This window comes from Coregonus clupeaformis, chromosome 12, assembly GCF_020615455.1.
Source record: "Coregonus clupeaformis isolate EN_2021a chromosome 12, ASM2061545v1, whole genome shotgun sequence".
Classification (NCBI taxonomy): Eukaryota; Metazoa; Chordata; class Actinopteri; order Salmoniformes; family Salmonidae; genus Coregonus; species Coregonus clupeaformis.
Window position 1 is genome coordinate 3,531,117 of NC_059203.1, and position 15,510 is coordinate 3,546,626.

The 15,510-nt window shown below is 46.1% G+C and overlaps 1 protein-coding gene across 1 annotated transcript in view; it reads left to right on the forward strand.

Moving 5' to 3' along the window:
* The first annotated feature begins 4,650 nt into the window (after positions 1–4,650).
* Positions 4,651–15,510, forward strand: part of LOC121577960 (protein APCDD1-like) — a 29,658-nt gene continuing 18,798 nt past the window's right edge. Inside the window, exon 1 of the mRNA XM_041891966.2 lies at positions 4,651–5,068. Within this exon, the coding sequence (XP_041747900.1) occupies positions 5,017–5,068 (52 nt within the window). The 5' untranslated portion in view covers positions 4,651–5,016. The remainder of the gene's footprint in view (positions 5,069–15,510) is intronic.

The following is a 15,510-nucleotide window of genomic DNA, read 5'->3' on the forward strand; positions in this document are numbered from 1 at the left end:
TTTATTCCCCTGCCCAAGCTGCCCTCGGCTAAGGAGACTGCTGAGCTCCTCATGAACCATGTCTTCCGGATATTTGGTATTCCCCCTGGGACGTGGTCTCTGACCGAGGTCCCCAATTCTCGTCCCGGTTTTGGGGGGCCTTCTGCAGGCTTGTTGGGGCCACAGCCAGCCTATCGTCGGGGTTCCATCCAGAGTCTAATGGCCAAACGGAACGGATTAATCAGGATCTGGAGACCACCCTGCGGTGTATGGCGGCCAGTAATCCCACGTCTTGGGCCACCTATATCATTTGGGCTGAATATGCCCACAACACCCTCCAGTCCTCAGCCACCGGATTGTCCCCCTTCGAATGCCAGTTCGGTTACAACCCTCCATTGTTTCCAGAGGAGGAGGCGCAAGTTGGTGTTCCCTCGGCCCAGCGCTTTGTCCAACGCTGTAGGCGGACCTGGAAGAAGGCCAGGCGTGCCCTCCTTCGGACCTCCCAGAGATACCAAAGTCAGGCTAATCGCCACCGCCGGACGGCCCCTAGTTTCCGAGCTGGTCAGAGAGTTTGGTTGGCCACTAAGAACCTGCCCCTCCGGGTCGAATCCAGGAAGCTTTCCCAGAGATACATCGGGCCTTTCCGCATTGCTAGAAAGGTTAACCCTGTGTCGTATCGTTTGGTTCTCCCTCGCTCCCTTAGAGTTAACCCCACTTTCCATGTTTCACTCCTTAAACCTGTCTTGTCTTCTCCCTTTGCCCCCCACGCAGACCCCCGCCACCTCCCAGGATCATTGACGGCCAGCCAGCCTACACAGTCCGCCGGATACTGGACTCCCGGAGGGTCCAGAACTCTCTGCAGTATCTGGTGGACTGGGAGGGCTACGGGCCGGGAGGAGCGCTCCTGGGTTCCAGCCAGGGACATCCTGGACCCAGGTTTGATCCGAGATTTTCGCACCCTGGGGCCAGGGTGTTCTGGAAGGAACGTCAGGAGTCGTTCCTAGAGGAGGGGGTCCTGTCAGCTTCCTGCCTCCTGTTTGTCTCCGGGCCTCTAGAGGTCATCTGTGTTCCCCTCTGCCTTAGTTCTTCCTCGTGTGTGTCAGCTTCCTGCCTCCTGTTTGTCTCCCGGGCCTCTAGAGGTCATCTGTGTTCCCCTCTGCCTTAGTTCTTCCTCATGTGTCCTAATTAGCTTGATCCAGGTCACCTGTGCCTTGTTTCCCCTTGTGTATTTTAGCTGTGTGTTTTCCCCTTGTTTCTCACTTGGTTATTGCGTCCTGACTATGTGTCTCCTGCTTTGTCCCACCGTGTCTGTCCTAGTAAGTTGTTCAAAGTTATCTTTAGTTTGTTTTTCTCCCCTCGTGGAGTTGTTTTGTTTTGCCTCCTGTTTTGGAACATTAAATCTACTTGCCTGGAGTATTGCCTTGGGTGTTTCATTTGGGTCCTACAACACCTCCTCTGTGGCTAAGGGGTAGTACCCCCAGCTCTCCACATCTGAGACCGGAGTTTCTAGCCCGGCTTGTGACACCTAGTTTTAAAAAATGACGGACATGTCAATATTTAGTATAGAGAAATGTATGTGTTTAGGTATATGGGATCATATTGCCTAACAACAAAATACGGGCACCTAATATGCAACGGATAGTATCCTCCGATGCCTTTACGAACAACTCTCCACGCAGCAGTAGCCTAGCCTACCAGCAGTGCAGGGCGCTGAGTTGGTTATGACTGTGTAATCGATGATCAGAATCTTGAATTCTGAATGTTCTGTTCATAACCGCATAAAACAGCAGATGTCGACGTTGACCACCACATAATGTCAAATATACTATTGTAATCTTGATAGGGATTTAGCAAGCAATATAGGCACCAAACAATGCACGGTCCATTCAGTCTATGCTAGCCTGAGTGCCAGTCTGTTTGTGCTATCTAACCAAATCCTTGCCATTGTCATGCCAACCCACTCAGAAGCAGAGCAGGCAGGTGGTCAAGATTGGCTATGAATATGCTCATTAGCTAGCAACATTTTAAAACAACACCATTATAAATATCTACAAAATCATGTTGGGACAGGTAATAACTATCAAGCTTGCTAGCTAGCAGGGTTTACCTGTGGTCCTCTGTAGCTCAGCTGGTAGAGCACGGTGCTTGTAACGCTAAGGTAGTGGGTTCGATCCCCGGGACCACCCATACACAAAAAAAAAATGTATGCACGCATGACTGTGAGTCGCTTTGGATAAAAGCGTCTGCTAATTGACTTATTAATACTTGCTAGCTAGAAAAATACACCTCAATACCTCCTCTAAAAAAAAGTTGATTAAATCCTCCTTTTAAAGCATATCTGATAATAATTACATGTGAGGTAATACATTCCATTTCACAGCTAACATTAAGTACTACTGTTTAATACCTGTACAGTGCCAGCCAGGCTAGGTAACCTACTAGCCAGCTAGCTGACATGTTCAGCCGATCAGTGCAGTGGGGTGGCAGGTAGCTTAGTGGTTAAGAGCGTTGTGCCAGTAACCAAAAGGTCGCTGGTTCTAATCCCCGAGCCGACTAGGTGAAAAATCTGTCGATGTGCCCTTGAGCAAGGCACTTAACCCTAATTGCTCCTGTAAGTCGCTCTGGATAAGAGCGTCTGCTAAATGACAAAAAAAAGAAGGAAAAAAAAGAAAGTACAACAATGAACAATATGGCTTGAGGTACACGTTTCCTGTGATTGAACATAATGACTCTGCATCAGGGAGTTGGCTACATATACAAGCAACTTATGATTATTTCAGCAATATCTCAAACAACGTGAACAGGTAGGTCTCCATTTGCAGCCACTCAAATTTCAGGAGATTAAGGCTGGGCCAGTGACAGGGTGCTTGGAGGTCCTCGCATAATGCCGGACTTGGTTATATTGCCTGTTTGAATAATAAAATGGGGGTGATAGTATTAGATTGAGATATCTACTGTACAGAGACAGACACACGGATAGCTCAGATGAAGACAGATAGACACACGGATAGCTCAGATAAAGAGAGACAGACACACGGACAGCTCAGATGAAGACGGACAGCTCAGATAAAGAGAGACAGACACACGGACAGCTCAGATGAAGAGAGACAGACACACGGACAGCTCAGATGACGAGAGACAGCACAAAGAAGAGACAGCTGAAAGCTTGGGGCTATCGGACTGGAAGCAGAGTGGGCTGAACGAGGCAGCCAGGAGGGGAGAGAGAGGACCCTCCTAGCGTGCTGATGGGTGGAGAGGCAGACTGAGCCCTATGGGGGCGCTGTAAGCACATGTTGGGGCTTGGAGACACGTCCAGGCTTTTTGAAGGATCTGATTTGATACAGTATCTTAATAAAGTGGACACAGTTAGTGCATGTGTGTGTGTGTGTGTGTGTGAGTGAGAGAGAGAGAGAGAAAAGGAGAAAGAGGGAGAGCAAAAGGGAGGGAGAGAGAAAGAGAGAGAGAGAAAGAGAGAGAGAGAAAGAGAGAGACAGAGAGAGAGAAAGAGAGAGAGAGACAGAGTAAGAGAGAGAGAGAGAGAGAGAAAGAGAGAGAGAGAGAGAGAGAGAGAGAGACAGAGAAAGGGAGAGAGAGAGAGAGAGAGAGAGAAAGAGAGAGAGACAGAGAAAGGGAGAGAGAGAGAGAGAGAGCGAGCGAGCATGTACAGGATGTATGATATGTTCAATAGTGTTTATTTATTTGTGTGTGCCTGTATATGCATGTGTTTGTTCATTAGTGTGTGAATGTGTGTGTGTGTTTGTGCACGTATGAAAATTCCAGCCAGGAGCCGGAGTGAATCAAAGCTCCTCACACCCGGGGCAGAACTCTCCTCGGGGAACCAACTGGCTGGTCTGGGATCAGACCAACTGGCTGATCTGGGATCTGTCCACATCTATTACCTATCTGCCCCCTGATCCCAGAACGCCTGCCAACACCGCCCTGGCAGCCCCCTTTGAAACCCCAGCAAACCCCCACTTTACCTCCGCAGTGGTCAGCAATGTCAACTCCGCTGCTTGACCACACGTAAGCGTGTTAAACAGCGTGAGTGGAGGGTCTGTGTCCGTGTGTCCGTGTGTCCGTCCGGTTGTCCGTGTGTGTGTTCCTCAGCAGTAAGGTGTGATTTGGGGGCTGTGTATAGTGTTGCTATGTAGCTACCACAAATTAGAGGCAAAATCATTTAAGTGAAATGGCAAAAATAAACACCAAAAAACTCTTTATACAGAGGAATTCTCTCAGGCATGAAGACGTATCTACCTCATAGATGTGTTGGTCATTTGAGTGTTTCTCACTTGTTGTACTGTAGCCATGTAGCTCTTTCTTTGCTCTGACCTTTTGCACCTTACTCTGAAAACTCCCCTGAGGCTTCAGTTGGAGAAGTCCCCTCCTCCACTCTCTCTCTCTCTCTCTCTCTCTCTCTCTCTCTCTCCCTCTCTCAGTCCCTCCTCTCTGCTCAAACCAACAGTCAGACACAGCACGCAAACAGAGTGCAGCCCAGGAGCAAGATAGACATCTAAGGGAGAGAGAGAGAGAGAGAGAGAGAGAGAGAGAGAGAGAGAGAGAGAGAGAGAGAGAGAGAGAGAGAGAGAGAGAGAGAGAGAGAGAGAGAGAGAGAGAGAGAGAGAGAGAGAGAGAGAGAGAGAGAGAGAGAGAGAGAGAGAGAGAGAGAGAGAGAGAGAGAGAGAGAGAGAGAGAGAGAGAGAGAGAGAACCTCTTCTCTACCCTTGCATGCTGAGTTCAGAGTTTGGGAAAACACTGTAGTGTGAGGAGGTTGTATCAAGCAGATGATTCTGACTGAGTGGACTGAATTTCATAGGAGACACAAACTGAAATAGAAGAGGAAACCAACACTCACCATCTGATCTGTAAAGGACCCCGGTTTAAATTGGATTATTTGGACTTTCCCCTCTCAATCGTTGGCATGGTGATGTCCTAGATGACCAGCACCTATTGAAGCGGCTGCTTGTTCCGGACCACAGTGGACTTTGAGGTTTTTTCTTCTGAGTGTGTGTGTGTGAGTGTGTATGTGTGAGCGGGACCATGTCAGGAGGACATTTCAATCACCTGTTGAGGGTACTGTGGCTGTGGCAAGGTGAGTTCACGCCTGCTGTCTCTGTCCGTCCGTCTGCCTATCTGTCTTTCGATCTGTCTGTCTGTCCATCTTTCTCTTTCGACCTGTCTGTCCGTCTGTCTGTCTTTCGACATGTCTGTCTGTCGGTCTTTCGACCTGTCTGTCCATCTGTCTTTTGACCTGTCTGTCTGTCTGTGTCCTCTGGTTGCCCTCGAGACCCAGTGACACAACAATCTTTGTCCACTCACTTTGCATCTGGACAGTAACAGCTTTATCAGCCGAGCCTGACGAAGCTGAAGCCTCATTCTGTTTTCATTATGATTCAATTCTGATAGTGGATTTATATTCATGATGTGAATTATGGTGAATTTTCACTCAAATCTAATATTTTCAGAAGTGGATTTTATAGGCTTATGTATTAATGAATGTTATTTTATTTAGTGGACATATGTGTAACTGAACTGGATCATGATAGAAAAGCCTACTTTGGTGATTTATTTATTTAATTTGAGGAATCAGATTACATTTCAGCACCATGAATTTGACACAATTTGCAATACAACATTTCCCCTTACAGTTTTCCTGATCGCTAAAAAGTTATTTAACAATAATTGTGGATTAGCAAATTAATGACTATGTACTGTATACCCAAAGCACATTGCGTTGAAACTATCCCGGAGAATCAGATTCCACAAAAATGTAATCTAAGGTGAAGTGCATTTTTCTGCACTGTTTGCCAAGGTGATAACGATAGCGCTACACAAATATGAAATGATGTGTCATTATTAATGTTTGTCCTGTCTTTAACAACTTGTTGCTAGTTGACTCATCCAAAGTTGTAACAAAGCAATACAACTGAATGATTGCATGCATAATCTGTGATAAAATGAACTAGCGAATAGCTCTTTTTTTTCTTTTTTTTTATCTCTAAGGCTGTGGTCTAAGCGTTGTATCAGAAGTTAATGTCTTGACTTATAGAAGCTATCACTGCTTTAAGGGGTTCGTAGTTACAAAGCTTTCAATGGTTCACAGCTGCTGATCTGCTCTAAAACATGTTGGGAAACTTGTCTGATATGAATTTAAACTCATATAACAAATGACAGTGTCTCTATCAGAAAGAACACGGAGTGGACATCCAATAACGATAAAGAAATACGCTGGGGGTTTCCTAAAGTACACATTTTTAAACAAGCAATGATGCAACTTGGCGATGAAAGATACAAAATTATTGCAAAAAGTCACATATTTAAAGTTATATGACCCTATTAAAAAAAACGGATTCTTGAAATTAGACTAGTCTGATTTCAAAAGGCTCTCATTCTCTGTCTGGAGAGACAAACTGTTATAGTTAGCTTAGGACCCCTCGAAAAAGCCTTGGTGCGCCCAAACAATTGTTCCCCAGGAGCAGGGGAGCATGGCCCTGGAACTAATGTTGCCATTATGGTAATAGCTGGAATAACAGGACACTACCATTAACTGACCTTACCTCAGGATAGCGTTTAGGGTGGATTTTCCTCCTTGGGGAAGCCAAGCATTTTGCCCGTTAGGGCGGGTTAAGATGACAAGCCAGGAGACCGTGGAAGGCACCTGCCCACTCATAATCACAGCCTACACCCCACTGCTCGGGGCCAATAGAATGGGATTTGAAGAGCTGTTTTTCAAGTAGGGGAGACAGGAGCATTTTAGTCCCTGGACCCCAGACACATGCCGCGAGCACTTAGCCACAACCCCAGAGGATATTTCTCATGAGCAACCCATTCATCATTGTTTGTGGATCAAAGATGGTATTCAAGGAACTTCCATTAACATTCATTAGTGGTTGGACATATATGGTTATCCAAATAGCATAATTTAATCTTTAATTGTCTGCTTTATACAGATTCCTATCCTATATTAATTGTGTGATTTTCACACCAATCATTTCCGTTTCACTTTCTAAACCTTTTGGAATTATGGTCCCAAAAATGTTGGGGAGTGGCTAGGTACAGATTGTTCCTATTGCAATAACTTAACTCTTGCGATGAACTTTGTCAGGCAAACAATGCTTAAGACTCTAAGAATCTTCCATATTGATCCAGACTTTTGGGCAACTCTCCCTATCTTAACGTTGCAGAAACACATAAACAATGTCAATGCTTGGCCTATTTACGTAACACCGAATGACCTCACCTCTTTCTTAGTTGTGCCCCTCTCCCCTCCTCCCGTATCGTATTGGTGAGATATGCCTGTTGGAATGAGGCTAAATAGAGTCAAATAGAATCTTGTATGTGATAAAAAAATCATATCATGTGAGACAAATGTTTGCGATATGACACTACCCAGCGACTGTAAGAATTTCACCAAACCAAAACAGCGAGGGTTGAAGAGATAGTTTAAAAAAATATGTTTTACAAGTGAACTATTCCTTTAAGATGAAACCAACCCACTAATCAGCTCAGAGGAATGTCTGTGGGTGGATATTGGTAGTGCTTGGTGAAAGGAATGTGCAGTGTAGTGTTAGGTTAATGGGAGCCAGAGTGAACCACAAGGGAACTGGCATGTCCTAGTGGAAGAACCCCTTCATCCCTTGATGAAATCAACAGGGCCGCTGGATTAAGTCAGGTTGAACTTTTATGAAAAGACAACAATGGGTGGCGATATGACTCGAGAGGGGAGACTCGAGGGAGGAGACTCGGGGGGACTCGAGAGGGGAGACTCGAGGGGGAGGCTCGAGGGGGGAGACTCGAGAGGAGACTTGAGGGGGGAGACTCGATAGGGGAACAAACAAAACGGACCCGGTGCCCCCCGTGAAGAAATGCCCTTAAAGCCGTGCAGAAGAACTCTTGACATGACTGACTTTGTTGTTTCGGGTGAGGATGTCTTTGGGAATGTGAATGGCTGATGCTGAGGATGTCTTTGGGAATGTGAATGGCTGATGCTGAGGATGTCTTTGGGAATGTGAATGGCTGATGCTGAGGATGTCTTTGGGAATGTGAATGGCTGATGCTGATGATGTCTTTGGGAATGTGAATGGCTGATGCTGAGGATGTCTTTGGGAATGTGAACGGCTGATGCTGAGTATGTCTTTGGGGATGTGAATGGCTGATGCTGAGGATGTCTTTGGGGATGTGAACGGCTGATGCTGAGGATGTCTTTGGGGATGTGAACGGCTGATGCTGAGGATGTCTTTGGAGATGTGAATGGCTGATGCTGAGGATGTCTTTGGGGATGTGAATGGCTGATGCTGAGGATGTCTTTGGAAATGTGAATGGCTGATACTGAGGATGTCTTTGGAGATGTGAACGGCTGATGCTGAGGATGTCTTTGGGGATGTGAATGGCTGATGCTGAGGATGTCTTTGGGGATGTGAATGGCTGATGCTGAGGATGTCTTTGGGGATGTGAATGGCTGATGCTGAGGATGTCTTTGGGGATGTGAACGGCTGATGCTGAGGATGTCTTTGGAGATGTGAATGGCTGATGCTGAGGATGTCTTTGGGGATGTGAACGGCTGATGCTGAGGATGTCTTTGGAGATGTGAATGGCTGATGCTGAGGATGTCTTTGGAAATGTGAATGGCTGATGCTGAGTATGTCTTTGGGGATGTGAACGGCTGATGCTGAGGATGTCTTTGGAGATGTGAATGGCTGATGCTGAGGATGTCTTTGGGGATGTGAACGGCTGATGCTGAGGATGTCTTTGGAGATGTGAATGGCTGATGCTGAGGATGTCTTTGGGGATGTGAATGGCTGATGCTGAGGATGTCTTTGGAAATTCGAATGGCTGATGCTGAGGATGTCTTTGGGGATGTGAATGGCTGATGCTGAGGATGTCTTTGGAGATGTGAATGGCTGATGCTGAGGATGTCTTTGGGGATGTGAATGGCTGATACTGAGGATGTCTTTGGGGATGTGAATGGCTGATACTGAGGATGTCTTTGGGGATGTGAATGGCTGATGCTGCTGTAGAGAGAAGATGATTTAACAGCATGAGGAGAGACAAGACCGTTGGTACATTGAGACTTTGTGTCCCAAATGGCATCCTATTTCCTTTGTAGTGCACGTCTTTTGACCAAAAGGTGCCCATATGTAATTGGGACATCATTGTAAAAGAAAATGTATTTTCAATAACTTACCTGGTTTAATGAAGGCAATACATAAATAAATAAGGAAGTAAAAACATCTTTATACAATAAAATAATGTACCAGACATTTGATTAGATTGTTATATTATGAAATCAGCACCTGGGAAATGGAGATAGAAATGTAATGAATAGAGCTGACATGTTTCCTGATTCTACATGTCAGAGAGACGTGTTTGTTCGACATGCTATATTTCTATCAGGGTTGTGTCCTGCTGAATGCACTCGGTAGAGTGTATCAATAAATAGTTAGAAGCCTGGCTGATTATCTGACTGACTGGCTGGCTGGCTGATTAGCTAACTGACTGGCTGGCTTACTGACTGCCTGGATCCTCATGTGTCTCTCTGCATTGTTGGGAAAGACCCATAACTAAGCATTTCACTGTTTGTCCACACCTGTTGTTTACAAAGTATGTGACAAATAACATTTGATTTGATTTGGAGGAGACATCTTGGCCTCCAGCAATGGAGGAGACATGAGATGGAGGAGCGCGAGCTGCCAAACCCTAATCACAAACACAAACAAACCAATAGGAGCCCGGAGGTCCGTCATAAATGGCATCCCTTCTATAAATCAATGTCTGCAGTGTCTGTGTGAATGATCCCGTGATGGAATATCCAGGCAGGTAGATGACTTTGGCCAGGGTTCAGACATGCCTGTCTGTCCGGGTGGCAGCGGTAGGGCTGGGATGTGTCCCAAATGCACCCTATTCCTTTTATAGTGTACTACTTTAGACCAGGGCCCATAACTTTTATAGTGTACTACTTTAGACCAGGGCCCAATGAGCCCTGTTTAAAAAGGGGATAGGGTGTCATTTGGGACGCACTCTGGGGGTTAGACCACACACAATTCACTGCACTGCCCCCTGGTGGTTCTAACTGTGACCACACGCTGGTCAGACACCTCCGGTGAGGCCATTGATGCCAGTGCAGTGGCACCCTCCATAGGTTACAGACAGGACAAGTCTTTGGGTGCATTTCTCTGCCCAGGCGTTGCTGACGCGTGCCAGATCTTACAACGCCTAGATAGGTATTTTAATAGGTGCAATGTGCAGAAATCGCTCCGCCATTTCCTGGTTGCAAAAATTCTAATAGTTTGTCTAATTTCAGTTTATGTGACAAAAAAAGCAATTTAGAGAATCGTTGTACAGTTACGTCATTTAGCAGACGCTCTTATCCAGAGCAACTTACAGTTAGTGAGCGCATACATTATTTTTTTTATATACTGGCCCCCCGTGGGAAATCAAACCCACAACCCTGGCGTTGCAAACACCATGCTCTACCAACTGAGCTACCTCCCTGCCGGCCATTCCCTCCCCTACCCTGGACGACGCTGGGCCAATTGTGCGCCACCCCATGGGTCTCCCGGTCGCGGCCTGCTACGACAGAGCCTGGATTCGAACCAGGATCTCTAGTGGCACAGCTAGCACTGCGATGCAGTGCCTTAGACCACTGCACCACTCGGGAGGTTATATGGTTGTACCATCTCAACCGCTGTGAAATATATTTTCAATAACCACAAATATTGTATTTTCGGCTGTTTGAAGCTGGTGTACAAAACCAAAAGTAAAAGACACAAAAACTAAACTGAAGAACGGGAAGCATAAAAATCTTAGACTTGCTTTCAACGAGAATGACAGATCAGTAACTGAATGCTTCGATGCCTGTCTGCCTGCTTGATATAGCAAGCCACGGCCACCTGACTCACTGTCTGTAGGAGCCAACCATTTTCATGAACGGGTGGTGTACCTAATAAACTGAGTAGTACGTACATTTTCCGATGCATTTAACATACTGTATATTGTGGTATATATACATTCGAAATGCATTTCATAATATATGTTGGAATGTTTTTAAAATGTATTCTATATTTTAAATACATTATTTGGCAAATTTTGTATATTCCACATGTATCTAAAAGTATATTTTAAATGTAGTTTTTTTTTTTGTATGGGACACACACACACACACACTACTCCCCCCGCTCCCCAAGTAATCAGGGGACTGGGAGGCTCATTATACTAGATGAAGAAGCTTTCCTCTTTTCCTTCCGACCAACTGCACCTCATCAAGGCCCGGAACTACACACAAAAAAAGAAAAGAAACCAAGAAAGAAAGAGAGAAAAAAGAAAGAATCTGAAATCCATCCAAAAGAAATGAGGCATAAGCACAGCTTTTTCATCAAGGGAGCGCTAATCAAGAGGAGGTGGGCATGGCATGTGTTAGCTCCACACAAAAGCCATGTAGCAGGGTGTGAAGGAGGTATTCAGGGTTTTGTCCTCCAGCACTGGAGCAGTGAGAGAAGCAGTGAGAGAAGCAGTGAGAGAGGCAAACTACAGAACAGTGGCCACAGGCTCTGGGAAACAGTCGAGTCTGACAGGGGCTGGCTGACTGGATTACTGGCTGGTTGGCTGACTGACTTGCTGGCTTACTGGTTGGCTAGCTAACTGACTGACTGGCTGGCTGGCTGGCTGATTATCTGACTGGCTGGCTGGCTGGCTGATTATCTGACTGGCTGGCTGGCTGGCTGATTATCTGACTGACTGGCTGGCTGGCTGATTAGCTAACTGACTGGCTGGATACTGACTGCCTGGATCCTCATGTGTCTCTCTGCATTGTTGGGAAAGACCCATAACTAAGCATTTCACTGTTTGTCCACACCTGTTGTTTACAAAGTATGTGACAAATAACATTTGATTTGATTTGGAGGAGACATCTTGGCCTCCAGCAATGGAGGAGACATGAGATGGAGGAGCGCGAGCTGCCAAACCCTAATCACAAACACAAACAAACCAATAGGAGCCCGGAGGTCCGTCATAAATGGCATCCCTTCTATAAATCAATGTCTGCAGTGTCTGTGTGAATGATCCCGTGATGGAATATCCAGGCAGGTAGATGACTTTGGCCAGGGTTCAGACATGCCTGTCTGTCCGGGTGGCAGCGGTAGGGCTGGGATGTGTCCCAAATGGCACCCTATTCCTTTTATAGTGTACTACTTTAGACCAGGGCCCATAACTTTTATAGTGTACTACTTTAGACCAGGGCCCAATGAGCCCTGTTTAAAAAGGGGATAGGGTGTCATTTGGGACGCACTCTGGGGGTTAGACCACACACAATTCACTGCATCTCCCCCTGGTGGTTCTAACTGTGACCACACGCTGGTCAGACACCTCCGGTGAGGCCATTGATGCCAGTGCAGTGGCACCCTCCATAGGTTACAGACAGGACAAGTCTTTGGGTGCGTTTCTCTGCCCAGGCGTTGCTGACGCGTGCCAGATCTTACAACGCCTAGATAGGTATTTTAAAAGGTGCAATGTGCAGAAATCGCTCCGCCATTTCCTGGTTGCAAAAATTCTAATAGTTTGTCTAATTTCAGTTTATGTGACAAAAAAAGCAATTTAGAGAATCGTTGTACAGTTACGTCATTTAGCAGACGCTCTTATCCAGAGCAACTTACAGTTAGTGAGCGCATACATAATTTTTTTTATATACTGGCCCCCGTGGGAAATCAAACCCACAACCCTGGCGTTGCAAACACCATGCTCTACCAACTGAGCTACCTCCCTGCCGGCCATTCCCTCCCCTACCCTGGACGACACTGGGCCAATTGTGCGCCACCCCATGGGTCTCCCGGTCGCGGCCTGCTACGACAGAGCCTGGATTCGAACCAGGATCTCTAGTGGCACAGCTAGCACTGCGATGCAGTGCCTTAGACCACTGCACCACTCGGGAGGTTATATGGTTGTACCATCTCAACCGCTGTGAAATATATTTTCAATAACCACAAATATTGTATTTTCGGCTGTTTGAAGCTGGTGTACAAAACCAAAAGTAAAAGACACAAAAACTAAACTTAAGAACGGGAAGCATAAAAATCTTAGACTTGCTTTCAACGAGAATGACAGATCAGTAACTGAATGCTTCGATGCCTGTCTGCCTGCTTGATATAGCAAGCCACGGCCACCTGACTCACTGTCTGTAGGAGCCAACCATTTTCATGAACGGGTGGTGTACCTAATAAACTGAGTAGTACGTACATTTTCCGATGCATTTAACATACTGTATATTGTGGTATATATACATTCGAAATGCATTTCATAATATATGTTGGAATGTTTTTAAAATGTATTCTATATTTTAAATACATTATTTGGCAAATTTTCTATATTCCACATGTATCTAAATGTATATTTTAAATGTAGTTTTTTTTTTTGTATGGGACACACACACACACACTACTCCCCCCGCTCCCCAAGTAATCAGGGGACTGGGAGGCTCATTATACCAGATGAAGAAGCTTTCCTCTTTTCCTTCCGACCAACTGCACCTCATCAAGGCCCGGAACTACACACAAAAAAAGAAAAGAAACCAAGAAAGAAAGAGAGACAAAAGAAAGAATCTGAAATCCATCCAAAAGAAATGAGGCATAAGCACAGCTTTTTCATCAAGGGAGCGCTAATCAAGAGGAGGTGGGCATGGCATGTGCTCCACACAAAAGCCATGTAGCAGGGTGTGAAGGAGCTATTCAGGGTTTTGTCCTCCAGCACTGGAGCAGTGAGAGAAGCAGTGAGAGAGGCAAACTACAGAACAGTGGCCACAGGCTCTGGGAAACAGTCGAGTCTGACAGGGGCTGGCTGACTGGCTTACTGGCTGGTTGGCTGACTGACTGGCTGGCTTACTGGTTGGCTAGCTAACTGACTGACTGGCTGGCTGGCTGGCTGATTATCTGACTGGCTGGCTGGCTGGCTGATTATCTGACTGACTGGCTGGCTGGCTGATTAGCTAACTGACTGGCTGGATACTGACTGCCTGGATCCTCATGTGTCTCTCTGCATTGTTGGGAAAGACCCATAACTAAGCATTTCACTGTTAGTCCACACCTGTTGTTTACAAAGTATGTGACAAATAACATTTTATATGATTTGGAGGAGACATCTTGGCCTCCAGCAATGGAGGAGACATGAGATGGAGGAGCGCGAGCTGCCAAACCCTAATCACAAACACAAACAAACCAATAGGAGCCCGGAGGTCCGTCATAAATGGCATCCCTTCTATAAATCAATGTCTGCAGTGTCTGTGTGAATGATCCCGTGATGGAATATCCAGGCAGGTAGATGACTTTGGCCAGGGTTCAGACATGCCTGTCTGTCCGGGTGGCAGCGGTAGGGCTGGGATGTGTCCCAAATGGCACCCTATTCCTTTTATAGTGTACTACTTTAGACCAGGGCCCATAACATTTATAGTGTACTACTTTAGACCAGGGACCAATGAGCCCTGTTTAAAAAGGGGATAGGGTGTCATTTGGGACGCACCCTGGGGGTTAGACCACACACAATTCACTGCACTGCCCCCTGGTGGTTCTAACTGTGACCACATGCTGGTCAGAGTGGTACGTACATTTTCCGATGCATTTAACATACTGTATATTGTGGTATATATACATTAGAAATGCATTCCATAATATATGTTGGAATGTATTGAAAATGTATTCTATATTAGCTATTTTTTTAAATACATTATTTGGCAAATGTTGTATATTCCACATGTATCTAAAAGTATATTTTAAATGTTTTTTTTTTTTGTATGGGACACACACACACACACTACTCCCCCCGCTCCCCAAGTAATCAGGGGACTGGGAGGCTCATTATACCAGATGAAGAAGCTTTCCTCTTTTCCTTCCGACCAACTGCACCTCATCAGGGCCCGGAACTACACACAAAAAAAAGAAAAGAAACCAAGAAAGAAAGAGAGAAAAAATTAAGAATCTGAATTACATCCAAAAGACATGAGGCATAAGCACAGCTTTTTCATCAAGGGAGCGCTAATCAAGAGGAGGTGGGCATGGCATGTGCTCCACACAAAAGCCATGTAGCAGGGTGTGAAGGAGCTATTCAGGGTTTTGTCCTCCAGCAATGTGAGAGAAGCAGTGTGAGAAGCTTACTGGCTGGCTGATTAGCTGACTGACTGGTTGGCTGGCTGGCTTACTGGCTGGTTGGCTTACTGGCTAGCTGATTAGCTGACTGACTGGTTGGCTGGTTGGCTTACTGGCTAGCTGATTAGCTGACTGACTGGTTGGCTGGCTGGCTTACTGGCTGGTTGGCTTACTGGCTAGCTGATTAGCTGACTGACTGGCTGGCTGGCTGGCTTACTGGCTGGCTGGCTTACTGGCTGGTTGGCTTACTGGCTGGCTGATTAGCTGACTGACTGGCTGGCTGGCTGATTAGCTGACTGACTGGCTGGCTGGCTGATTAGCTGACTGACTGGCTGGCTGGCTGGCTGATTAGCTGACTGACTGACTGACTGGCTGGCTGATTAGCTGACTGACTGACTGGCTGGCTGGC